The sequence below is a fragment of the Scyliorhinus torazame genome, chromosome 13, assembly GCF_047496885.1.
Source record: "Scyliorhinus torazame isolate Kashiwa2021f chromosome 13, sScyTor2.1, whole genome shotgun sequence".
Lineage (NCBI taxonomy): Eukaryota > Metazoa > Chordata > Chondrichthyes > Carcharhiniformes > Scyliorhinidae > Scyliorhinus > Scyliorhinus torazame.
In genome coordinates, this window is record NC_092719.1 from 101,519,834 (window position 1) to 101,540,711 (window position 20,878).

Below are 20,878 nucleotides of genomic sequence, written 5' to 3' on the forward strand. Positions count from 1 at the left end.
TAGTCCGATTTCAAAAGTGCAAGGTTATGATTGACCGACGTTATTGAATTCTCCCAGTGTCAGTTATAGTCCAGTTGGTAGCAGTCTTGTTTCAGAGCCTGAACGTTGTAGGTTTAAGTTGCTGAGCTTGAGCACAAAATTCGAGGCTGACATTCTAGTGCATTACTGAGAGAATGCTGCACTGTCAAAGGTGCCAATTTTCAAACCAAGGCTTCATTATGTGGATATAAAAGATTCCATGGCAGTATTTTGAGTAGAGGATACCCAGTCACCTGGCCACTATTTCTCTCTCAATTAACCTGTCATTGTCACATTGCTGCTTGTGGCAAGTTTGCTGTGTGCAAATTATTTGCCGCATTTCCAACAGTGACTACATTTCAAAAGTATTTCATTTGCTGTAAAGTGCTTTGAAATATCATGTAGTTAAGGAAGGCAATAAAGAAACACAAGGCTTTCTTTCTCTAAAGAAGTAGCAGAATGGATTGGGTGATACGATAGATGTAATAGATTTATTTCTATTTCCTCTCAGGATCACTCTGGTAAAACAACATTTATTGCCCATGCCAACTTATCCTGAGAACGCATAATGTGGTTTCTCCTGAACATCTGCAGTTCTGATGGTCCTCCAACATGGTGTTAGACTACAATTGAGAGATCTGTTCGTAGATGGGACATTTGCGAGTCTGGGTGCGCTGACGGAAAAATATGGGTTTCCCCAAGGGAATGCATTTCGGTATATGCAACTGAAGGCTTTCGCGAGGCAACAGGTGAGGGAATTCCCGCAGCTCCCGACGCAGGAGGTGCAGGATAGAGTGATCTCAGAGACATGGGTGGGGGATGGTAAGGTGTCGGACATATATAGGGAAATGAGGGACGAGGGGGAGATCATGGTAGATGAGCTGAGAGGGAAATGGGAAGAAGAGCTGGGGGAGGAGATTGAGGAGGGGCTGTGGGCTGACGCCCTACGTAGGGTAAACTCATTGTCCTCGTGTGCCAGGCTAAGCCTGATACAATTCAAGGTTCTACACAGGGCGCATATGACTGGAGCACGGCTCAGTACATTTTTCGGGGTAGAGAAGCCCAGCGAATCACACCCACATGTTCTGGTCATGCCCGGCACTACAGGGGTTCTGGGTGGGCGTGGCAAAGGTGCTTTCGAAGGTGGTGGGGGTCCGGGTCGAACCAAGCTGGGGGTTGGCTATATTCGGGGTTGCAGAAGAGCCGGGAGTGCAGGAGGCGAGAGAGGCTGGTGTTTTGGCCTTTGCGTCCCTAGTAGCCCGGCGCAGGATATTGTTAATGTGGAAGGAAGCCAAACCCCCGGGTGTGGAGACCTGGATAAACGACATGGCAGGGTTTATAAAGTTAGAACGGATCAAGTTCGTATTAAGGGGTTCGGCTCAAGGGTTCACCAGACGGTGGCAACCGTTCGTCGACTACCTCACAGAAAGATAAGAGGGAATGGAAAAGAAGAAGACAACAGCAGCAACCCGGGGCGGGGGGGGGAGGAACCGGACGGACTCTCAGGGATGTCATTGTATATGTATAGACACTTGTTATAGGTAATGTATATTGGATTGTTGGATTGTATCTTTGGAGAGTAACTATTTTTGACAAGGCAGTTGCCACTCAGTTCAGTTTTGTTTTTGTTTTTGTTTATATATTATTTATTTATTTGTTTAAAATTGGCCACGGTTATTTATCTTGCTTTGTTGTAGTTCAAAAGAAAAACTATGTACTGTTATGTTTGGCCACAAAATTTTGAATAAAATATATTTTTTTAAAAAAACATGGTGTTAGATAAGCAATTTTGAGATATTAATCAGCTCAGGATGGGACCTAGGTGTGGTGTGAGAGGGCATGAAGAGTAAACTATACCATGAGGGAATGTTTGGGCAGACTGAAGTATGTAAGCCTTGGCTGATGTTAGGGAGAGACCTGTAATCTGACAAAAGAGACCCAGCCACCCTACTTCGTTGAAGGAAAGATCTGAAAATTAGTTTAGAAACTTAAAAATGAGAAAAAGCACCCAAAACTTAAGGTTGCAGTTTGACGGGAAGAATAGTAAAGCAATATATTTTTTGAATGGATAGAGATTGCAGAACTCTACAGTACAAAGAGTGACCTGGTGAATCACAAACAGTTAATATGCAGGTGCAGCAAATGATTAGGAAGGCAAATAAAATGTTGGTGTTTATTCCAAGAGGAACCAAGAATAAAAGTAGGGAAGTTTTGTTACAACTGTAAAGGGCATTAGTGAGACCGCATCTGGATAGTTTTGGTATTGATTGGATATAAGAGCTCATTGAAAGCAGTTCAGAGAAGGGTCACTTAGCTGATTCTTGGGTTGAGGGGATTATCTTAAGAGGAAAGGTTGAGCATGCTAGACCTGTATCCATTGGAGTTTAGAAGAATGAGGGCTGATCTTATTAAAACATCTCCAGTCTCCCATCGGCAGGAGGCAGCGCGGCGTTCACTGGCAATGGAGTAAAGGATTATGGGGGGGGGGGTGATTAATCCTTAATCTGCTATATTGCCCTTAAAGGGACAAACACCATGGTGGGGGGGGGGGGCACAGGAAAGTGGGATTGAGGCCACTATCAGATCAGCCATGATCTTATCGAATTGCAGAGCTGGTACAAGGGGGTGAATGGCGTCCTCCTGCTCCTAGTCCTTGTGTTCTGTTGCACAGTACTGCTAAATGGCCAGAGGCGGAATGAAATGACAGAGATTGCAGGAAAATAGAATGGAAGATGCTGATATAACAATGTACGCTAGTAAACACCGACAAGAGCTTTACCGTAAATCATGACAACAGGGTGTAACGTTTGTGAACAAGTAATGCATGCCCCAATTGAACTTTACATAATTGCAGTTTATGGTCAGGAAGATAGAGGGAACGCAGTAATATCTTTCCTTTTCTCTTCCAGGCATACAGATAACTATTTCATTCTATGTCACAGACTTACATATCAACCCAGCCATGGTCCCCGATAATCTCAATTGCTTTTAGATGTTCCCCCGCAGAGAGGTACATTTCTGCTGCTGCTTTTGGTTCATTAATGTTCCTGGCCCAGTCTGCTTGTTTAGTAATCAACATCTTAGTGTCCTTGGGATCGCCTGATCCAAGGAAATCCTGAGGAAATAGTGATATAATGGATCATTAGCATTTCCTCTGGTAAAAACTCAGAGTAAAGTCAAAAAAACAGATATTGATTTATATACAGTTATCATTAACCTCATCTAGACCATGAGGGTTTTGTGTGCATGGTTATGTCGATTAGAGCAGGTAGGGCTATCAATTTCCTACCCTGAAGGATATCAATAAATAAGTTAGGCTTTTATTAAAGTCCAAAGCTTTCATGGTAATATATTTTTTTTGGTGCCTGTTCAATGTTACTGAATTGAATTTGACAACTTACTATAGTGGGGTTTGAACTTAAGACCTCTTAGTGGCTAGTGCAGTCCCAGAATCACTAAGCTACACAACCCAAGTTTGCTGTCGCCTGACAATGAAGTTTGTAAGTGACCGTAAAACATACAAAATTAGTCTGGTGAAAATTTGCTATTGGTTCCTTTCCATTCCAGTCAGGGGTGACACCAGGCCTCAGCTCAGCACTACAGAAATCAAGAACTAGTAAAATCCAGGGAGTGGGCCAGCATCAGTCACACTGCTCTAAAACTATGAACTCTGGTGTTCCAAAATTAGCGATTTTTATTACTGAATGTCATGTGCAACTCCTGTGCCCAGTCACCCTAGCTGTCTCTGCAGTAATGTCAGAATGTGGAACAGGCAGAGAATATTAAAATTAAATTACTCCTCTGGGGCATTTTACAGTGGTTTTTTTAAAAGGGGTTTTGGCTGTAAAGTAGGTTGATTACTTTGTTTTTGTTTGTCTCGTTTAAAAACATCTGAGGCACTAAAGAGATCCTAATGAGCAAATAGAAAAGACTAACCAAGAAGATACAGGCTAAGAAGTGCAAACTAGGAAAAAAGCTGCTCCAGATCCTTAACATCCATGCTGGTGAAAGTTAAAATTTAAAATAATAATTGAACCAACTTAAAAACTAAGTTAAAAAACATTCCTGCATCATTTTAGTGGGACAGTACCTTGGCATAATCGAACATGCATAGGTCAGTGTACATATTTAAGGCTCGACCATTATTTCCTGTCTTCTTGTACAGTTTAGCTGCCTCATGGAACTTGGCTTGGTAGGCGTGCACGTCGGCTAGAAATAACTCATTGTCACTCTCACCGTGTTTTTTACGCTCCTGGAGAGGAAAGAAATCCCACATGTAATAACTGCAAGCACAAATAGAGATCATACAATACATTTCACAATGAACTAATTGTGTTTTGAAAGGGAACAGTAGAAATATGTAAACATTTTGGTAGAAATACCCTTTTGGGGGGCTTCCGGTGGTGGCAATGAAGCGAGTGGTCGCACACAGGGCAGCTCCGGCTCAAAGGCGTTGATTTGAGCTCTTTTAACCCGAAAATGGGAGAATTTTGACGGAGAAGTGTAGTTGAGGTTGTGGAGGAGAGGTTCCCTCTGGGAGTGGCATGTCTGCTGGTTATCAGCCCAGGCAGAAGAAGGTTAAAGGCCTGGCCAAGGAACTGGAAGAGACCTGTGGTGCAGCAACAATTGGAAAGATGGTTGAGGGGGAAGGGTCATCGCATGCTGGAAACCCCAGATGGAGCAGTTGATGCCATTCATCAGAGAGGAATTCCACCAACAAAAAAAGGAGATGCACAATGACCGATCGAAAGCCATCAAAGGAGCGGTTACATCCCTGAAAGACTTGGAGGCACAGGGGTCACAGACCGGGAAATGGAGAGGGTGATGGCTGATCAGAGTGAAAGGGTGGTGGCATTGGAGGTGGAAGTGGGACTCCTGGGGGACGTTTACAAGTCATTAAGAGCAAAAGTAGAGGAGCAGGAGAACAGGAGGCAGAACCTGCTTATCGTCGGCCTGTCTGCAGGTGTGGAAGGCACGAATTCCACGAGATACATCTTGGTGAGGCTGGTGGCAGAGAGGGACAAGACCCCAGAGGTGGATAGAGCGTACAGGTCCCTCAGTCAGAAGCCAAGAGCGGGTAGCCACGGCGGCAGTGATTGTATGGCTCCACCAGTTTGTGGAGAAGGAAAAGATCCTGCGGTGGGCCAGGGAGAAATGGAACTGTGAATGGGAGGAAACAAGATCTGAATATACCAGAACATTGGAGTGAATAGGCGTCCTGGTGAAGGGAAGTGAGGTGGGGGAGATGGCCGCGAGGGTTGGGCGGGTTTGGGGGAGAGGATGGGGGGGGGGCGATTGAGGAGGGGGGGAAATGCGATGTGGCAGCGTTGGAAGAGAAGCGTGGTCATGGGTGAAGAAGGAGGCCATCTTGGATGGGCTCAGTTGAGGGTGAAATTAAAGGGGACAAAATGGGTAAGGGAGGATGGCGGACAGGAGAGGGGAGTGGAGGCACAAGCCTCCAGTAAGGCTCGTACATGCAACGCGTGGGGTATCCCCTCGAATTGGGACGACGTGGGCTTCATGAGGGGGCTGCTGGGAGTGAGTCCGGACTTGGCCACACATCAGTTGATTATGGGAGGGGACTTTAATTGTGTGCTGGAGTCAAGGGTGGATAGGTCGAGCTCCAGGTCAATGGGAAGGCTGCGGATGGCGAAGGACCTGGGAAGGTTCATGGGAAGGATGGATATGATGGACCCGTGGAGTTTAAGAACCCGGAGGAGAGGTAGTATTCCCTCTTCTTGCATGTGTACAAGGTAAACTCCAGAATCGATTTTTTTGTGGTGAGTGTGAGGTGTTTGTGGGGACAGAATACACGGGAATTGTAATCTCTGACCACATGCTGGACTGGCTGGGGTTCGACTTAACTCGAGGATGAAGGTTACACTCGGGCCTGCTAGCGGACAGAGGGTTTTGCAATAAGGTGTGGTCGGTGATTAAGGATTACGTGGAGTTGAATCAAAATGGGGAGGTATCGGCTGCCACACTGCCGATACCTCCCCGAAAAGTCCAATCACTTGGAACCAGGTACAGGGTCCTCCCCGAATAGCGGGAATCCCCTGGGGACTATAAAGTTAAGCCCCCAAGTTTGAATCGTTCTTCTTGACCGGGTCACTCAGCAACGTGAACCAACCCTTGACAGTGACCAGTTCAACTGCCGCCGATATCCAGTAAGTCTTAAGTCAACGCTCGCTACGAGATAGGCGCTCCTAGCTACCAATCCGTACCAACTTCGAATCCCGCAGACTCAGAACCCGAACGAAAGGCCATTTGTTCCCCTGACCTGGTGGGCCAGTCCGAAGCTAAGTATAGGCCTGTTAGTTGTAGAAGTAGCTTAGAAGTAGAATTTGTGCATGAGTAGCGATTACTGTGTATAATAAATGTGCTTTGATTTGAATCTTATTAATCGGTGTATTGAGTTATTGATCAATACTTGAACTTGAACCTCGTGGCGGTATCATAAAGATACCTGGCGACTCGAGAGCAAAGGTTATAAAACAGAGCCAATTGAACCAACCAAAAGTTAGCAACAACATGCTAGCCCATCAGCTACGGAGGCAGGCCACATTCAGAGAAATCCTGAGCATCAGACAGGGAAGGGGCGGGAATGTCGGAGCTGGGGAGGATGAATGAGGTGTTTCGGGAATATTATGAGAAATTGTACAGGTTCGATCTGGGGGGAGAGGTAGGGGACATGGGGCGTTTTTTGGACAGGCTGGAATTCCCACGGCTGGATGAGGAGAGGAGGCAGGTGCTAGAGGAGCCTTTACGGTTGAGAGAGGTGATGGAACACATAAGAGGGATGAAGTTGGGGAAGGCCCCAGGGCCGGACGGTTACTCGGCAGAGTTTTATAAGGAGTGTGCGGTGGAGCTGGCACCACATCTACTGGGGGCATTCAGCGAGGCGCTGGAGAAGGGAGAGCTACAGGGGACAATGACACAGGCGACGATTACGCTAATACCAAAGAAAGGGGAGGACCCGCTAGTGTGGGTCATAAATGCCCATATCACTGTTAAATTAATGGGATTACAGGTGGATAAATCTCCAGGGCCCGATAATCTTCATTGCAGAGGAATTAAGGAAGTGACCTAGAAGTAGAAGATCCATTGGTGGTCATTTCCCAAAATTCTTTGGACTCCGAAATGGTTCCTACAAGTTGAAGGGTAGCTAATGTAAGTCCGCTATTCAAAAAGGGAGGTAGAGAGAAAACATTGAACTGTCGACCGAACATCGGTAGTAGGGAAGTTGCTAGAGTCAATTATCAAGGATTCCATAGCACAGCATTGGAAAGCAGCTGTATAATCAGACAAAGTCAGCATGGATTTACGAAAGGGAAAAATCATGCTTGACAAAGCAACTGGAATTTTTTGAAGATGCAACTAGTAGAGTTGACCAGGGAGAATGTGTTTTTTTTTAGATTTTCAGAAGGCTTTCGACAAGGTTTCACATAGCAGATTACTATGTAAAATTAAGCACATGGGATTATAGGTAGTGTCTTGAGCTGGATAGAAAGCTGGTTGGCAGACAGGAAGCAAAGAGTTGGAATAAATGGGTACTTTTCCTACTGGCAGGCAGTGACTTGTGGGGTACGGCAGGGATCTGTGCTCGGACCCTAATTGTTCAGATTATATTTAATGATTTAGATGAGGGAACTAAATCTCCAAATTTGCAGATGATAAAAAGTTTGGTCGGAGAATGAGCTATGGTGAGGATACAGAGATGCTTCAGCGGGATTTGGATAGGCTGAGTGAGTGGGCATGTACATGGCAGATGCAGTATAATGTGGATAAATGTGAGGTTACATGCTTTTGTAGCAAAAATAGGAAGCCAGATTATTGTTTGAATGGATGTAAATTGAGAGAGGTGGATACTCAGCGAGACCTTAGTGTCCCCGACCATCAGTCACTGAAAGTAAGCATACAGGTACAGTAGGAAAATGGTATATTGGCCTGCACAGCAAGAGTATTTGAGTATATGAATAGGGATGATTTACTGCAATTGCGAGGCCACACCTGGAGTATTGTGTGCATTTTGGTGACTTGTCTGAGGAAGGATGTTCTTCCCATTGCAGGAGTGCAGCAAAGATTTACCAGACGGATTCCTGGGATGGTGGAATTTTCATATGGGGAGAGACTAAGTCGGTTAGGATTATATTCATTGCAGTTTAGAAGAGTGAAAGAGGATCTCATTGAAACATGTGAAATTCTAACAGGATTAGACAGGGTAAAATGTTCTTGATGGTAGGCGAATCCAGAGCTAGGGGTCATAGTTTGACGATAAGGGGTAAACCTTTTAGGGCTGAGGTGAAGTGAAATTTCTTCACCCAGAGAGTGGGGAATCTGTGGAATTCACCCCACAGAAAGTAATTGCGGCCTAAAAGTAGTGTGATTTCAAGAAGGAATTAGATATAGCTATTGTGGCTAAAGGGACCAAGAGATACTGGGGAAAGACAGGATCAGGATAATGAACTTGATGATTAGCCATGATCATAATGAATGGCGGAGCAGGCTCGAAGGGCCGAATGGCCTCCTCCTATTTTCTATGTATGTTTATTTACAGTGGAGGTTATGGTCCAATGATTATCCCACATTTTCCCACATTGGTGGAAAATGTTGTTCGGCATAGTGCTTAAAATACACGGGGGTGGCAGGCCAACCTGCTCTCGAGAATTCCTAAACAGGCTGTGAAAAATCAAAAGCAGGGGTAAAAAATTGAGAGAAAAGTTTTCCCAGTACAGATATCCCTTCTTTAATGCACGTTTTGTTTCAGCACAGTATATGTCAATTGGAGAAGTTGCTTCCATTTTAATTTTAGTGTAGATCCTGCGTATGCACCAATACCTGAACTGTAAATGCATATATTCTTTCAATTCTTTCTGCAGTTTTGATCACCACTGCTATCTAAACCCTCTTCGCTCATTCCCACACACAGGCCCTCCTGACCCCTTCCTGCTCACTGGCACTTTTTTTAAAATAAATATTTTTATTCTCCTCCTTTTTCACATTTTCTCCCATATTTACACAAACCAACAATAAACAATAATCAGCAACAAATATGTCAATCCCCATAACAATAACAACAATCCCATCCTCCCACTAACCCCCAAACATTGGCACGGATGTTTACATAAACAAATGACAAAAAGGAGGGATTACCCATAGTCACCCTTAATACACACAGCCCCCTCCCCCCCAACCCTCCCACCCATCCCCCCAACTAATGTTCGATGTTATCCAGTTCTTGAAAGTGCATAATGAATAATGCCCATGACTTGTAGAAACCCTCCATCCTTCCCCTCAGTTCAAACTTAACCTTCTCAAGAGTCAAGAATTCCAACAGGTCCCCCCGCTGGAGAGGCTGCTCTCCATCCCAACAGGATCCGCCTCCGGGCGATCAACGAGGCGAAGGCTACGATATCTGCCTCCAACCCTGGCTGGTCCGACACCCCGAATATGGCCTCCCGGGGACCCGGGTCCAGTTTCACATGCACCACTTTGGAAATACCCTAAAAACCTCCTTCCAGTAATCCTCTAGCTTTGGACAGGACCAAAACATATGAACGTGATTAGCGGGCCCCCCCCCCTCCAACGTTCACACACATCCTCTACTCCTTCAAAAAATCGGCTCATCCTCGCCCTCGTGAGGTGTGCTCTGTATACCACCTTCAGCTCTATCAGCCCCAACCTCGCGCACGAGGTGGAAGTATTCACTCTCCGGTGCACCTCACACCAGACCCCCTCCTCTATGACCTTTCCCAAATCTTCCTCCCACTTTGCTTTGATCCCTTCCAGTGGTGCCTTAACCTCTTCCAAAATAGCTCCGTACACCGCGGACACTACCCCCTTCTCCAGTCCCCTTGTCGTCAGCACCGCCTCCAGCAATGTGGAAGCCGGTTCCTCCGGAAAGCTCGGTATCTCCTTTCTGGCAAAATCTCAAACCTGCATGTTTCTCAACATTTCTCCGTGCTCCAGCCCATACTTCACTTCCAGCTCCTTCAATCCTGCAAACCGGCCCCAAAGAAACAAATCTTTTAGCGTCTTAATCGCCTTCTCTTCCCATTTCTGGAAATTTCAATCCCACCTCCCTGGCTCAAATCTGGTGGTTCCCCCGAATCGGCATTTTCCTTAACCCTGCCCCCAACCCGAAGTGTTGGCGAAACTGCCTCCAGATTTTCAATGAAGCTATTATTACCGGACTCCCTGAGTATTTCCCCGGAGCTATCGGGAGCGGCGCTGTTGCTAGTGCTTTCAGTCCCGACCCCCTGCACAGACTCTCCTCCATTCTGACCCACTGGGAATCAACCCCTCTGACCCAGCTCCGCACCTTCTCCACATTCGCCGCCCAGTAGTAGTACATCAGGTTCGGAAGACCCAAACTCTCTGCCTGACTTCCCCTCAGTAGCAGCACCTTTCTCACTCTGGCCACCTTCTCTCCCCATATGAACGAGGTAATCCTTCCCTCAATCTCCCTGAAAAAAGTCTTTGGCAGGAAAATCGGTCGGCATTGAAAAATAAACAGAAATCGCGGCAACACATTCATTTTAACCGCCTGTACCCGACCCGCCAGTGACAGAGGGAGACCATCCACTCACTGGCACTTCTAACACCTGCATGCTCACCAGCTTCCTGACCCCCTCACAGACAGGCCCTCTCAGATGCCCCTGCCCCTCTCGCTGGCCCACCCAACCCCACCTGCCCACCCAACCCCACCTGCCCATCACCCTCCTGTTCCACATCCACTCCCCGGCCCTCTCAATCCCTCCCACTCACCGACCCTCTCAATCCCTCCCACTCACCAGCCCTCTCGACCCTCCCACTCACCGGCCCCCTTAATCCCTCCCTCTTTCCAGTCCTCCCAATCCCTCCCTTGTTCCAGTTCTCCCAAACCCTCTCTCTGTGGCCCGCTCAATCCTTCCCTAATTCCATTCCTCTCAATCCCTCACGCCCACCGACCCTCCCAATCCCTCCTACTCACCGACCCTCTCAATCCCTCCCACTCACCGGCCCTCACAATCCCGCCCTCTCACCGACCCTCTCAATCCCTCCCACTCATCGACCCTCTCAATCCCTCCCACTCACCGACCCTCTCAATCCCTCCCACTCACCGACCCTCTCAATCCCTCCCTCTCACCGACTCTGTCAATCCCTCCTGCTCACCAGCCCTCGCAATCCCTCCCACGCACCGGCCATCTCAATCCCTCCCGCTCACCCTCTGCTTGCAGGTCTTCCAAGCCCCTCTCCGTCCCCTACTGATAAAGCCAAGAATGTGGTTAATAATTTTTATTGTCACAAGTAGGCTTACATTAACACTGCAATGAAGTTACTTTGAAAATCCCCTAGTCGCCACACTCCGGCGCCTGTTTGGGAACAGAGGGAGAATTCTGAATGTCCAATTCACCTAACAAGCACGTCTTTCGGGACTAGTGGGAGGAAACCGGAGCACCCGGAGGAAACCATGTAGACACAGAGAACGTGCAGACTCCGCACAGACAGTGACCCAAGCGGGAATCGAACCTGGGACCCTGGCACCGTGAAGCAACAGTGCTAACCACTGTGCTACCGTGTTACCCATTGCTTTCCTATCCATGCTCTCACCTGGTTCTGCCACCTTTAATGATTTATGCACATATACACCTTTGGCCTGCTGCCCCTGCGCCCTCTTTAGAATTATACCCTTTATTTTATATTGTATCTCTGCATTAATCCTACCAAAATAATCACTCACATGTCTCTGTAATAAGTTTCCTCTGCCAGTTGGTCCATGTATTTTTGAAGTTCTACACCGTCCTGATGACTCACAATACAGAAGTATTGAAAAATGCACAAATTTTGAAATTGTGCCCTGTACACCAAGATCCAGATCACGAATATCTATCAGAGAGCAGGGGTCCTAACAGTAATCCTGGGGGAAGTCCACTACAAACATTTCTCCAGCCCGAGAAACATCTATAACTACTCCCTCTGCCTCCTGTCACTCAGCCAATTTTGTATTCATGATGCAACTGTCCCTCTTAGTCCATGAGCTCAAAAATGTTGCTCATTATCTGTTTTGCAGCACTTTGTGGCATTTTGGAAGTCCATGTACACCCCATCAGCAACATTATCCTCATCAACCCACGCTGTTGACTCATCAAAAAACTCCAACAAGTCAGTTAAATATGATTTGCCTGTAACAAACCCAAGCTGACTTCCCTTAATTAATCCACACTTACCATGTTGCTGCCCATTTAAGCCATGGGTTCCAATTTTGCTACAAACCTAATCGGTGGTACTCTTCCATACATCCTTTGAAAGTCCATAACCACATTCCTCATGCTCCCTCTCTTTACCTATTCAAAGAAATTCAGATTCACCGAACATGATTTGCCCCCATCTACACTGACACTCCTTAATTAGCCAATGACTGCCTGTTATTTTCTCCTAGACTAATGTTTCTAAAAGCTTCTCCATCACCGACATTAAACTGAGTGGCCTGTAATTGCCAGGTTTATCCTTCCCACCTTTTAAAATCCAAGTCATTTATCTACTCTATACCACCAGCCATTTTAGTACCTTCTCTTTAGTATTCCAAAAGCCAAGTCATACAGACCCAAAAGGTTCTTGTTTCTCAAATGTTGCCAGACCTACTGAGTTTACCAAATATTTTCTATTTTTAGTCCTAAAACCTCTTTATATATCCAGAACTGTAGCAAAATTCTCTTTCTTGGTAAATGCTAATGGGGCAGCAGGGTGGCACAGTGGTTAGCACTGCTACCTCACAGCGCCAGGGACCGGGTTCGATTCCGGCCTTGGGTGACTGAGTTTGTGGAGTTTACACATTCTCCCCATGTTTGTGCGGGTTTCCTCCGGGTGCTCCGGTATCCTTCCAGTCCAAAGATGTGCAGGTTAGGTGGATTGGCCATGCTAAATGGCAACACACCACAGATATGGCTCTCGCGCGGACAGTGGTGGAACTGCCTGTATGTCCCCCTGACATACAGGCAATTACTGCATCTGAATCTTAATCTGCATTGACCTGTTGTTCTATGAATTTAACATGTGTTACACCAAAGCAACATAATCAGAAATCTAAAAATGTCAGGACCAACTGCAATACATTTTGTGAATACTCTGTTAGTCTATATCTAGTCTACATCTAGGTATCAGGGGCAATATTTGAACTGTAAAATAGTGAAAACGTACTGCATGCAACTTTATAAAGTGCCTGGTAAGGTGGATAAGTCCCCAGGGCTTGATGGGATCTTCCTCAGAATACTGAAGGAGGCAAAAAAGGAAATTGCTGAGGCTTTGACAGAAATCTTTGGATCCTCACTGTCTTCAGGTGATGTCCCGGACGACTGGAGAATAGCCAATGTTGTTCCTTTGTTTAAGAAGGGTAGCAAGGATAATCCAGGGAACTACAGGCCGCTGAGCCTTACATCAGTGGTAGGGAAATTACTGGAGAGAATTCTTCGAGACAGGATCTACTCCCACTGGAAGCAAGTGGACGTATTAGCGAGAGGCAGCACGGTTTTGTGAAGAGGAGGTCTTGTCTCACTAACTTGATAGAGTTTTTTGAAGCGGTCACAAAGATGATTGATGCAGGTAGGGCAATGGATGTTGTCTATATGGACTTAAGTAAGGCCTTTGACAAGGTCCCTCATGGCAGACTGGTACAAAAGGTGAAGTCACAAGGGATCAGAGGTGAGCTGGCAAGTTGGATACAGAGCTGGCGAGGTCATAGAAGGCAGAGAGTAGCAATGGAAGGGTGCCTTTATGATTGGAGGGCTGTGACTAGTGGTGTTCCGCAGGGATCAGTGCTGGGACCTTTGCTGTTTTTAGTATATATAAATGATTTGGAGGAAAATGTAGCTGGTCTGATTAATAAGTTTGCGGATAACACAAAGGTTGGTGGAATTGCGGATAGCGATGAGGACTGTCAGAGGATACTGCAGGATTTAGATCGTTTGCAGACATGGGCGGAGTAATGGCAGATGGAGTTTAATCCAGAAAAATGTGAGGTAATGCATTTTGGAAGGTCTAAGACAGGTAGGGAATATACAGTGAATAGTAGAACCCTCAAGAGTATTTGCAGTCAGAGAGATCTAGGTGTACAGATCCACAGGTCACTGAAAGGGGCAACGCAGGTGGAGAAGGTAGTCAAGAAGGCAAACGGCATGCTTACCTTTGTAGCCACCTAAAATGGCTGATTCCCTATTAATTTGGCCAAAACCTGATTTAAAATGGCTAACCGAAAAGGCTGATGGGAAAAGCAGGCAACAGGCCACAAACGGACAGCTGCAGACAGAATAGCGTATTCGGCTCTGGGGAAGTCGGCCCAGGTCGATACTCAAGACTATTAGCAGCACCTCAACCCAGACATCTGCAGTTGAATCGGCTATCCCCGGGAACAATTGCAACATATTAGCAATTGAATGCCGGGCCAGACCTGTCGGCGCCTGCAGTGGCCGAAACAAAGACAGGTGAACGACCACCCCCCGATCGAGGAATCGCCCCGTTATTGGATATATCGAACCCAGTGATTGGGAACAAGTCCACTCACATGGGACCCAGGGTCAAGGGCCGCCCCGAGAGGCGGGAAGCCCCGGGACCCTTTAAAGTGAGGGGCCAAGTTCAGATCTCGCTCTCTCCCTTCTTCGCCTGCTCGCGACCTTCGCAAGAACATCGACCAGAAACAGTAAGTTTGACTCCAGCGATCGCTACCCGATAGAGACTCCTAGACATCGACCCGTATCAGCCTATTGAATCCCGCGGGCCAGATCCGATTCGATAAGCCATTTGTTTCCCTGACCTGGTGGGCCCTTCCTAAAGTTAAGTATTGGCCAGTAGTGGTAGGTTTCTATATAGAGAGTAGCATTATTGTGTAAACATTACTTGTTGTACATAATAAATGACCGTTGATTTCAATCTTACTAAGCGGTGTGCTGACTTATTAATCATAACTCGAGCTTGAACCACGTGCCGGTATCAGAAAGATACCTGGCGACTCATGAGCAAAGGTGACATAATCAGAGGTAATAAACTAAGGCTAATAAGAGCAACACCTTCATTGGCTGGGGCATTGAGTATAAAAGTTGGCAAGTCATGTTGCAGCTGTATAGAACCTTAGTTAGGCCACACTTGGAATATAGTGTTCAATTCTGGTCGCCACACTACCAGAAGGGTGTGGAGGCTTGAGAGAGGGTGCAGAAGAGATTTACCAGGATGTTGCCTGGTATGGAAGGCATTAGATATGATGAGAGGTTGAATAAACTCGGTTTGTTCTCACTGGAACGACAGAGGTTGAGGGGTGACCTGATAGAGGTCTACAAAATTATGAGGGGCATAGACAGAGTGGATAGTCAGAGACGTTTCCCCAGGATAGAGGGGTCAATTATTGGGGGGCATAGGTTTAAGGTGCGAGGGGCAAGGTTTAGAGGAGATACGCGAGGGAATTTCTTTTTTAACAGAGGGTGGTGGGTGCCTGGAACTCGCTGCCAGACAAGGTGGTGGAAGCAGGGACGATAGTGACGCTTAAGGGGCATCTTGACAAATACATGAATCAGGTGGGAATCGAAGGATACGGACCCCGGAAGTGCAGAAGATTTTAGATTAGATGGACAGCATAGTCGGCGCAGGCTTGGAGGACCGAAGGGCCTGATCCTGTGCTGTACTTTTCTTTGTTCTTTGTTCTTAATCTACAGGTCCCCTTTTTATAGCTGTCTCGATACCACACTGCACTTACAATCCATGCAGTCTTTAATAGAAATTATGTGAGACCACACACTGCAAGATTCCCTTCCCCGTCTGAAGGACCATACCTTTGGATTTACAGCACAGAGTTAGAGTTGACGGGAAGCAGTTCACACTCATGGTGCAGTCTCAAAGCACCATCAGTTTCAACTATGATATGGACAACCGTTTTACACCCATGTTTTACAATTGCTAAAATACAACATCTCAATTATTAACCAATTAAAGGATTTACAAAGTAATTTCCTTACCTCAATGTTGCTAATAAGCTCCAGATAGCGGAGGTCTCGCACTCTGATAAATGCCTGCCAATAAATTAAAATGTTAAATGAAAGCTTGCACACAAATATTACTCCATAATCCAGGCTGACACTCCAGTACTGTACTGTCGGGAGTATTGCATAGTCGGGGGTGGGTGCCAGTCTTTCAGATTAAACTGAGTCCCATCTCAGGTGGATGTAAAATATCCTGTGGCACTATTCGAGGAGCAGCAAGGAAATTCTCCCCAGTGTCCTGGCCAACATTGATCCCATATTACGAATTGCTGTTTGTGAGAGCTTTCTGCGTGCCAATTGTCTGCTGCATTTCCGACATTACAAAAATGATTGTATTTCACAAATACCTCATTGGCTGTGAAGTGCTTGAGGACATGAAAGATGTAATATAAATCCAAGTCCTTCCTTTTCTCTTTTAAACTTTAGTGAAGTACAGATGAAGTGTTTTTCAAAGTTACAATATATTGTGCTGCTACCTGCTGGAGCGCCAATATGCAGCTCCACAAAGAAGTGGGATGTAGGTCTGATCCATCCCGGCCCACTCCACTGAATCCCAAAGCAGAAACCTCAAATGGAGGCAAAGTCTTTGCCTAGATGCAATCATCCCAACTTCTATAGTGAACATACGGCTTCAAGGTAATTTCATCATGGCTTGACAGTAAATTCGACCATAGTCTCTCAATGCCAGCCTTAGTATGATACTTTCTTGTAATTCTCACAGAAAGTCAGTGATATTGCCAAAGATTCACAATTCTTTGGGTGAAGAAGTTCCTCCTGAATTCAGTCCTAAATCTGCTTCCCCTTATTTTGAGGCTATGCCCCCCAGTTCTAGTTTCACCCGCTACAACCTTCCTGCTTCTAACTTTTCCCTTCATAATTTTATGTTTCTATAAGATAGAACATAGAACATAACAGCGCAGTACAGGCCCTTCGGCCCTCAATGTTGCACCGACCTGTGAAACCACTCTAAAGCCCATCTACACTATTCCCTTATCGTCCATATGTCTATCCAATGACCATTTGAATGCCCTTAGTGTTGGTGAGTCCACTACTGTTGCAGGCAGGGCATTCCACGCCCTTACTACTCTCTGAGTAAAGAACCTACCTCTGACATCTGTCTTATATCTATCTCCCCTCAACTTAAAGCTATGTCCCCTCATGCTAGACATCACCATCCGAGGAAAAAGGCTCTCACTGTCCACCCTATCCAATCGTCTGATCATCTTGTATGCCTCAATTAAGTCACCTCTTAACCTTCTTCTCTCTAATGAAAACAGCCTCAAGTCCCTCAGCCTTTCCTCATAAGATCTTCCCTCCATACCAGGCAACATTCTGGTAAATCTCCTCTGCACCCTTTCCAATGCTTCCACATCCTTCCTATAATGCGCCGACCAGAATTGCACGCAATACTCCAAATGCGGCCGCACCAGAGTTTTGTACAGCTGCAACATGACCTCATGGCTCCGAAACTCAATCCCTCTACCAATAAAAGCTAACACACCGTACGCCTTCTTAACAACCCTCTCAACCTGGGTGGCAACTTTCAGGGATCTATGTACATGGACACCGAGATCTCTATGCTCATCCACACTGCCAAGAATCTGACCATTAGCCCAGTACTCAGTCTTCCTGTTATTCCTTCCAAAATGAATCACCTCACACTTTTCTGCATTAAACCTCATTTGTCACCTCTCAGCTCAGCGCTGCAGCTTATCTGTGTCCCTCTGTAACTTGTAACGTCCTTTCGCACTGTCCACAACTCCACCGACTTTAATGTCATCTCCAAATATACTCACCCATCCTTCTACGCCCTCCTCCAGGTCATTTATAAAAATGACAAACAGCAGTGGCCCCAAAACAGATCCTTGTGGTACACCACTAGTAACTGGACTCCAGTCTGAACATTTCCCATCAACTACCACCCTTTGTCTTCTTCCGGCTAGCCAATTTCTGATCCAAACTGCTAAATCACCCTGAATCCCATGCCTCCGTATTTTCTGCAGTAGCCTACTGTGGGGAACCTTATCAAACGCTTTACTGAAATCCATATACACCACATCAGCTGCTTTACCCTCATCCACCTGTTTGGTCACCTTCTCAAAGAACTCAATAAGGTTTGTGAGGCACAACCTACCCTTCACAAAACCGTGTTGACTATCTCTAATCAAATGATTCCTTTCCAGATGATTATACATCCTATCTCTTATAAACCTTTCCAAGATTTTGCCCACAACAGAAGTAAGGCTCATTGGTCTATAGTTACCGGGGTTGTCTCTACTCCCCTTCTTGAACAAGGGGACAACACTTGCTATCCTCCAGTCTTCTGGCACTATTCCTGTAGACAAAGATGACTTAAAGATCAAAGCCAAAGGCTCAGCAATCTCCTCCCTAGCTTCCCAGAGAATCCTAGGATAAATCCCATCCGGCCCAGGGGACTTATCTATTTTCACACTTTCCAGAATTGCTAACACCTCCTCCTTATGAACCTCAAGCCCTTCTAGCTAGTAGCCTGAATCTCAGTATTTTCCTCGACAACATAGTCTTTTTCCTGTGTGAATACTGGCAAAAAATATTCATTTAGCACCTCTCCTATCTCCTCGGACTCCAAGCACAACTTCCCACTACTGTCCTTGACTGGCCCTACTCTTACCCTAGCACATTTATTATGGGCTAAACAGCTGGCTTGTAATGCAGAACAAGGCCAGCAGCGCGGGTTCAATTCCCGTACTGGTCTCCCCGAACAGCCGCCGGAATGTGGCGACTAGGGGCTTTTCACAGTAACTTCATTGAAGCCTACTTGTGACAATAAGCGATTATTATTATTATTATTAGATCCCTCCTCATTCTTCTAAATTCCAATGAGTCCCAGCCGACTCAGTCTCTCCACTTAAGCCAATCCTCTCAACTCCGGAATCAACCGAGTGAATCTCCTCTGCACCCCCGCCAATGCAAAAACATTCTTTCTCAAGTACTGAGACCAAAACCAGGATTCTATAGACTGCGGAACAGTTCCTGCTGATTGGACGGTGGCTAATGTAACCACTATTTAAAAAGGGAGGTCGAGAGAAAGCAAGGAATGATAGACCAGTAAGCCTAACTTCAGTAGTGCAGAAAATTCTAGAATCCATTGTCAAAGAACTGTCCTTGGTTAGGGGCCACCTTTGTGTCATCAAAATCCTGCTACATGGTGTGTTGTTTATCCTGATGGGTTCGGGACATGGGAGCCAGGCACGGTGTCTCCATGGGCCCAGTCACTGGCGAGAAGTAGGTGGCGAGTTCCTGATTGAGTTCGAGAATTGGCTGCCATGCTTTGATAATCTTGATTTGGAAGCTGGGTGCATCAGATTTGATGGAGCACAGCACATCCTGTCTTCGAGGCCAAGGGTCAGTAGGACCCACCGATCACTGGTCCCATATTGTCCTATTCTTATTGTAAGGGGTTGGAGGTGGCCAAGCGGGTCGAGTAACCGAGGCCTAGGCTGTGGACCAGTGGACGACAGTGAGACGGCATGGCAGAAGTGACGGGACGGTGTATCGTGCTTCGTTCTTTGCAATCCTAGAGAGATCCTGACGAGTGCTTGTCGATCCTGCCTTATTGTTCGCCTTCTCCCGCGACACAGAAGATGTCTTTATCCTGCAATTTACCCTGCGGTTCTTCGATAATCCCGATTGTTACTCCCTGTAGTTGACATTTTTGTTATTTTTTTTTCTGTCGGGGTGCGCAAAATGGCCGTGGCTGTTGATCATCCTGTTCGAGCAAAATAATTTTCAGTCAAATAATGGGAAGTCTGATTTGTGCACAGTTGTACTCCTGGTTAATGTGTCTTATAATCCTTGCAGTTAGGGGAGGGAGTGATTTTTGTCACCCACTGTCTCGTTTATGAAGAGGACGAGTGGAGTAAGGGTGGTGTGAAGGTGGGTTTTTGTGGTTGATAGGGTTACTACAGTCCTCACTCTTATTGAGAATAACCCCCTCCCCTCCCCAACTGAAGCTAATACGTTTTGGGTTTTCATTTGGATTTATATATTTTTAATAGTCAAGAACAAAGAACAAAGAACAAAACAGCACAGGAACAGGCCCTTCGGCCCACAAAGCCTGTATCAGTTATGATACCAACCTTTGCCAAGACGCTCAGCACTTCCTTGTGCTGTATCCCTCTATACCCATCCTATCCATGTGTTTGTCAAGATGCCTTTGAATGCTGTTAATGTATCTGTTTCTGCAACCTCCCCTGGCAACACGTTCCAGGCACTCACCTTCTGCGTAAAAAAACCTGCCTCGCACGTTTTCTCTAAACTCTAAGCATGCCTCCTGGTGATTGACTCCTCCACCTTGGGAAAGGGTACCTGCTCATCCACTCTATTCATCCCCTCATAATCTTGTAGACCTCCATCAGGTCACCCCTCAACCTCAGTCTTTCTAATGAAAACAGTCCATGTCTATTCAGCCTCTCCACATAGCTAACACCCTCCAGAACAGCAACATCCCGGTAAACCTCCTCTGCACCCTCTCCAAAGCCTCCATATCCTTCTGGTAGTGCGGCGACCAGAATTGTCCACAATATTCCAATGCAGTCTTACCAAGGTTCTATACAAATGTAACGTGACTTGCCAGTTTTTATACTCGATGGCCCGTCCAATAAAGGCAAGCATTCCGTATGCTTTCCTGACTACCTTGTCCACTTGTGTTGCCACCTTCAAAAATCTGTGGACATGCATGCCCAGATCTCTCTGACTTTCTCTATTTCTAAGAGTTTTGCCATTTACGGTATATTTCCCCTCTGTGTTAGACCTACCAAAATACATTACCTCACATTTGCCTAGATTAAACTCCATTTGCCATTTCTCTGCGCAAT

At 46.2% G+C, this 20,878-nt stretch overlaps 1 protein-coding gene across 3 annotated transcripts in view; it reads right to left on the reverse strand.

The window, feature by feature from the left end:
• Window positions 1-20,878, reverse strand: part of ift122 (intraflagellar transport 122 homolog (Chlamydomonas)) — a 459,699-nt gene that overhangs the window by 178,013 nt on the left and 260,808 nt on the right. For all 3 annotated transcript variants that reach the window (XM_072472002.1, XM_072472003.1, XM_072472001.1), the window contains exons 16-18: window positions 15,999-16,052; window positions 4,109-4,270; window positions 2,967-3,133 (exon numbers count right to left, since the gene is read on the reverse strand). In XM_072472002.1, coding sequence (XP_072328103.1) covers window positions 2,967-3,133; window positions 4,109-4,270; window positions 15,999-16,052 — 383 coding nt within the window. The remainder of the gene's footprint in view (window positions 1-2,966; window positions 3,134-4,108; window positions 4,271-15,998; window positions 16,053-20,878) is intronic.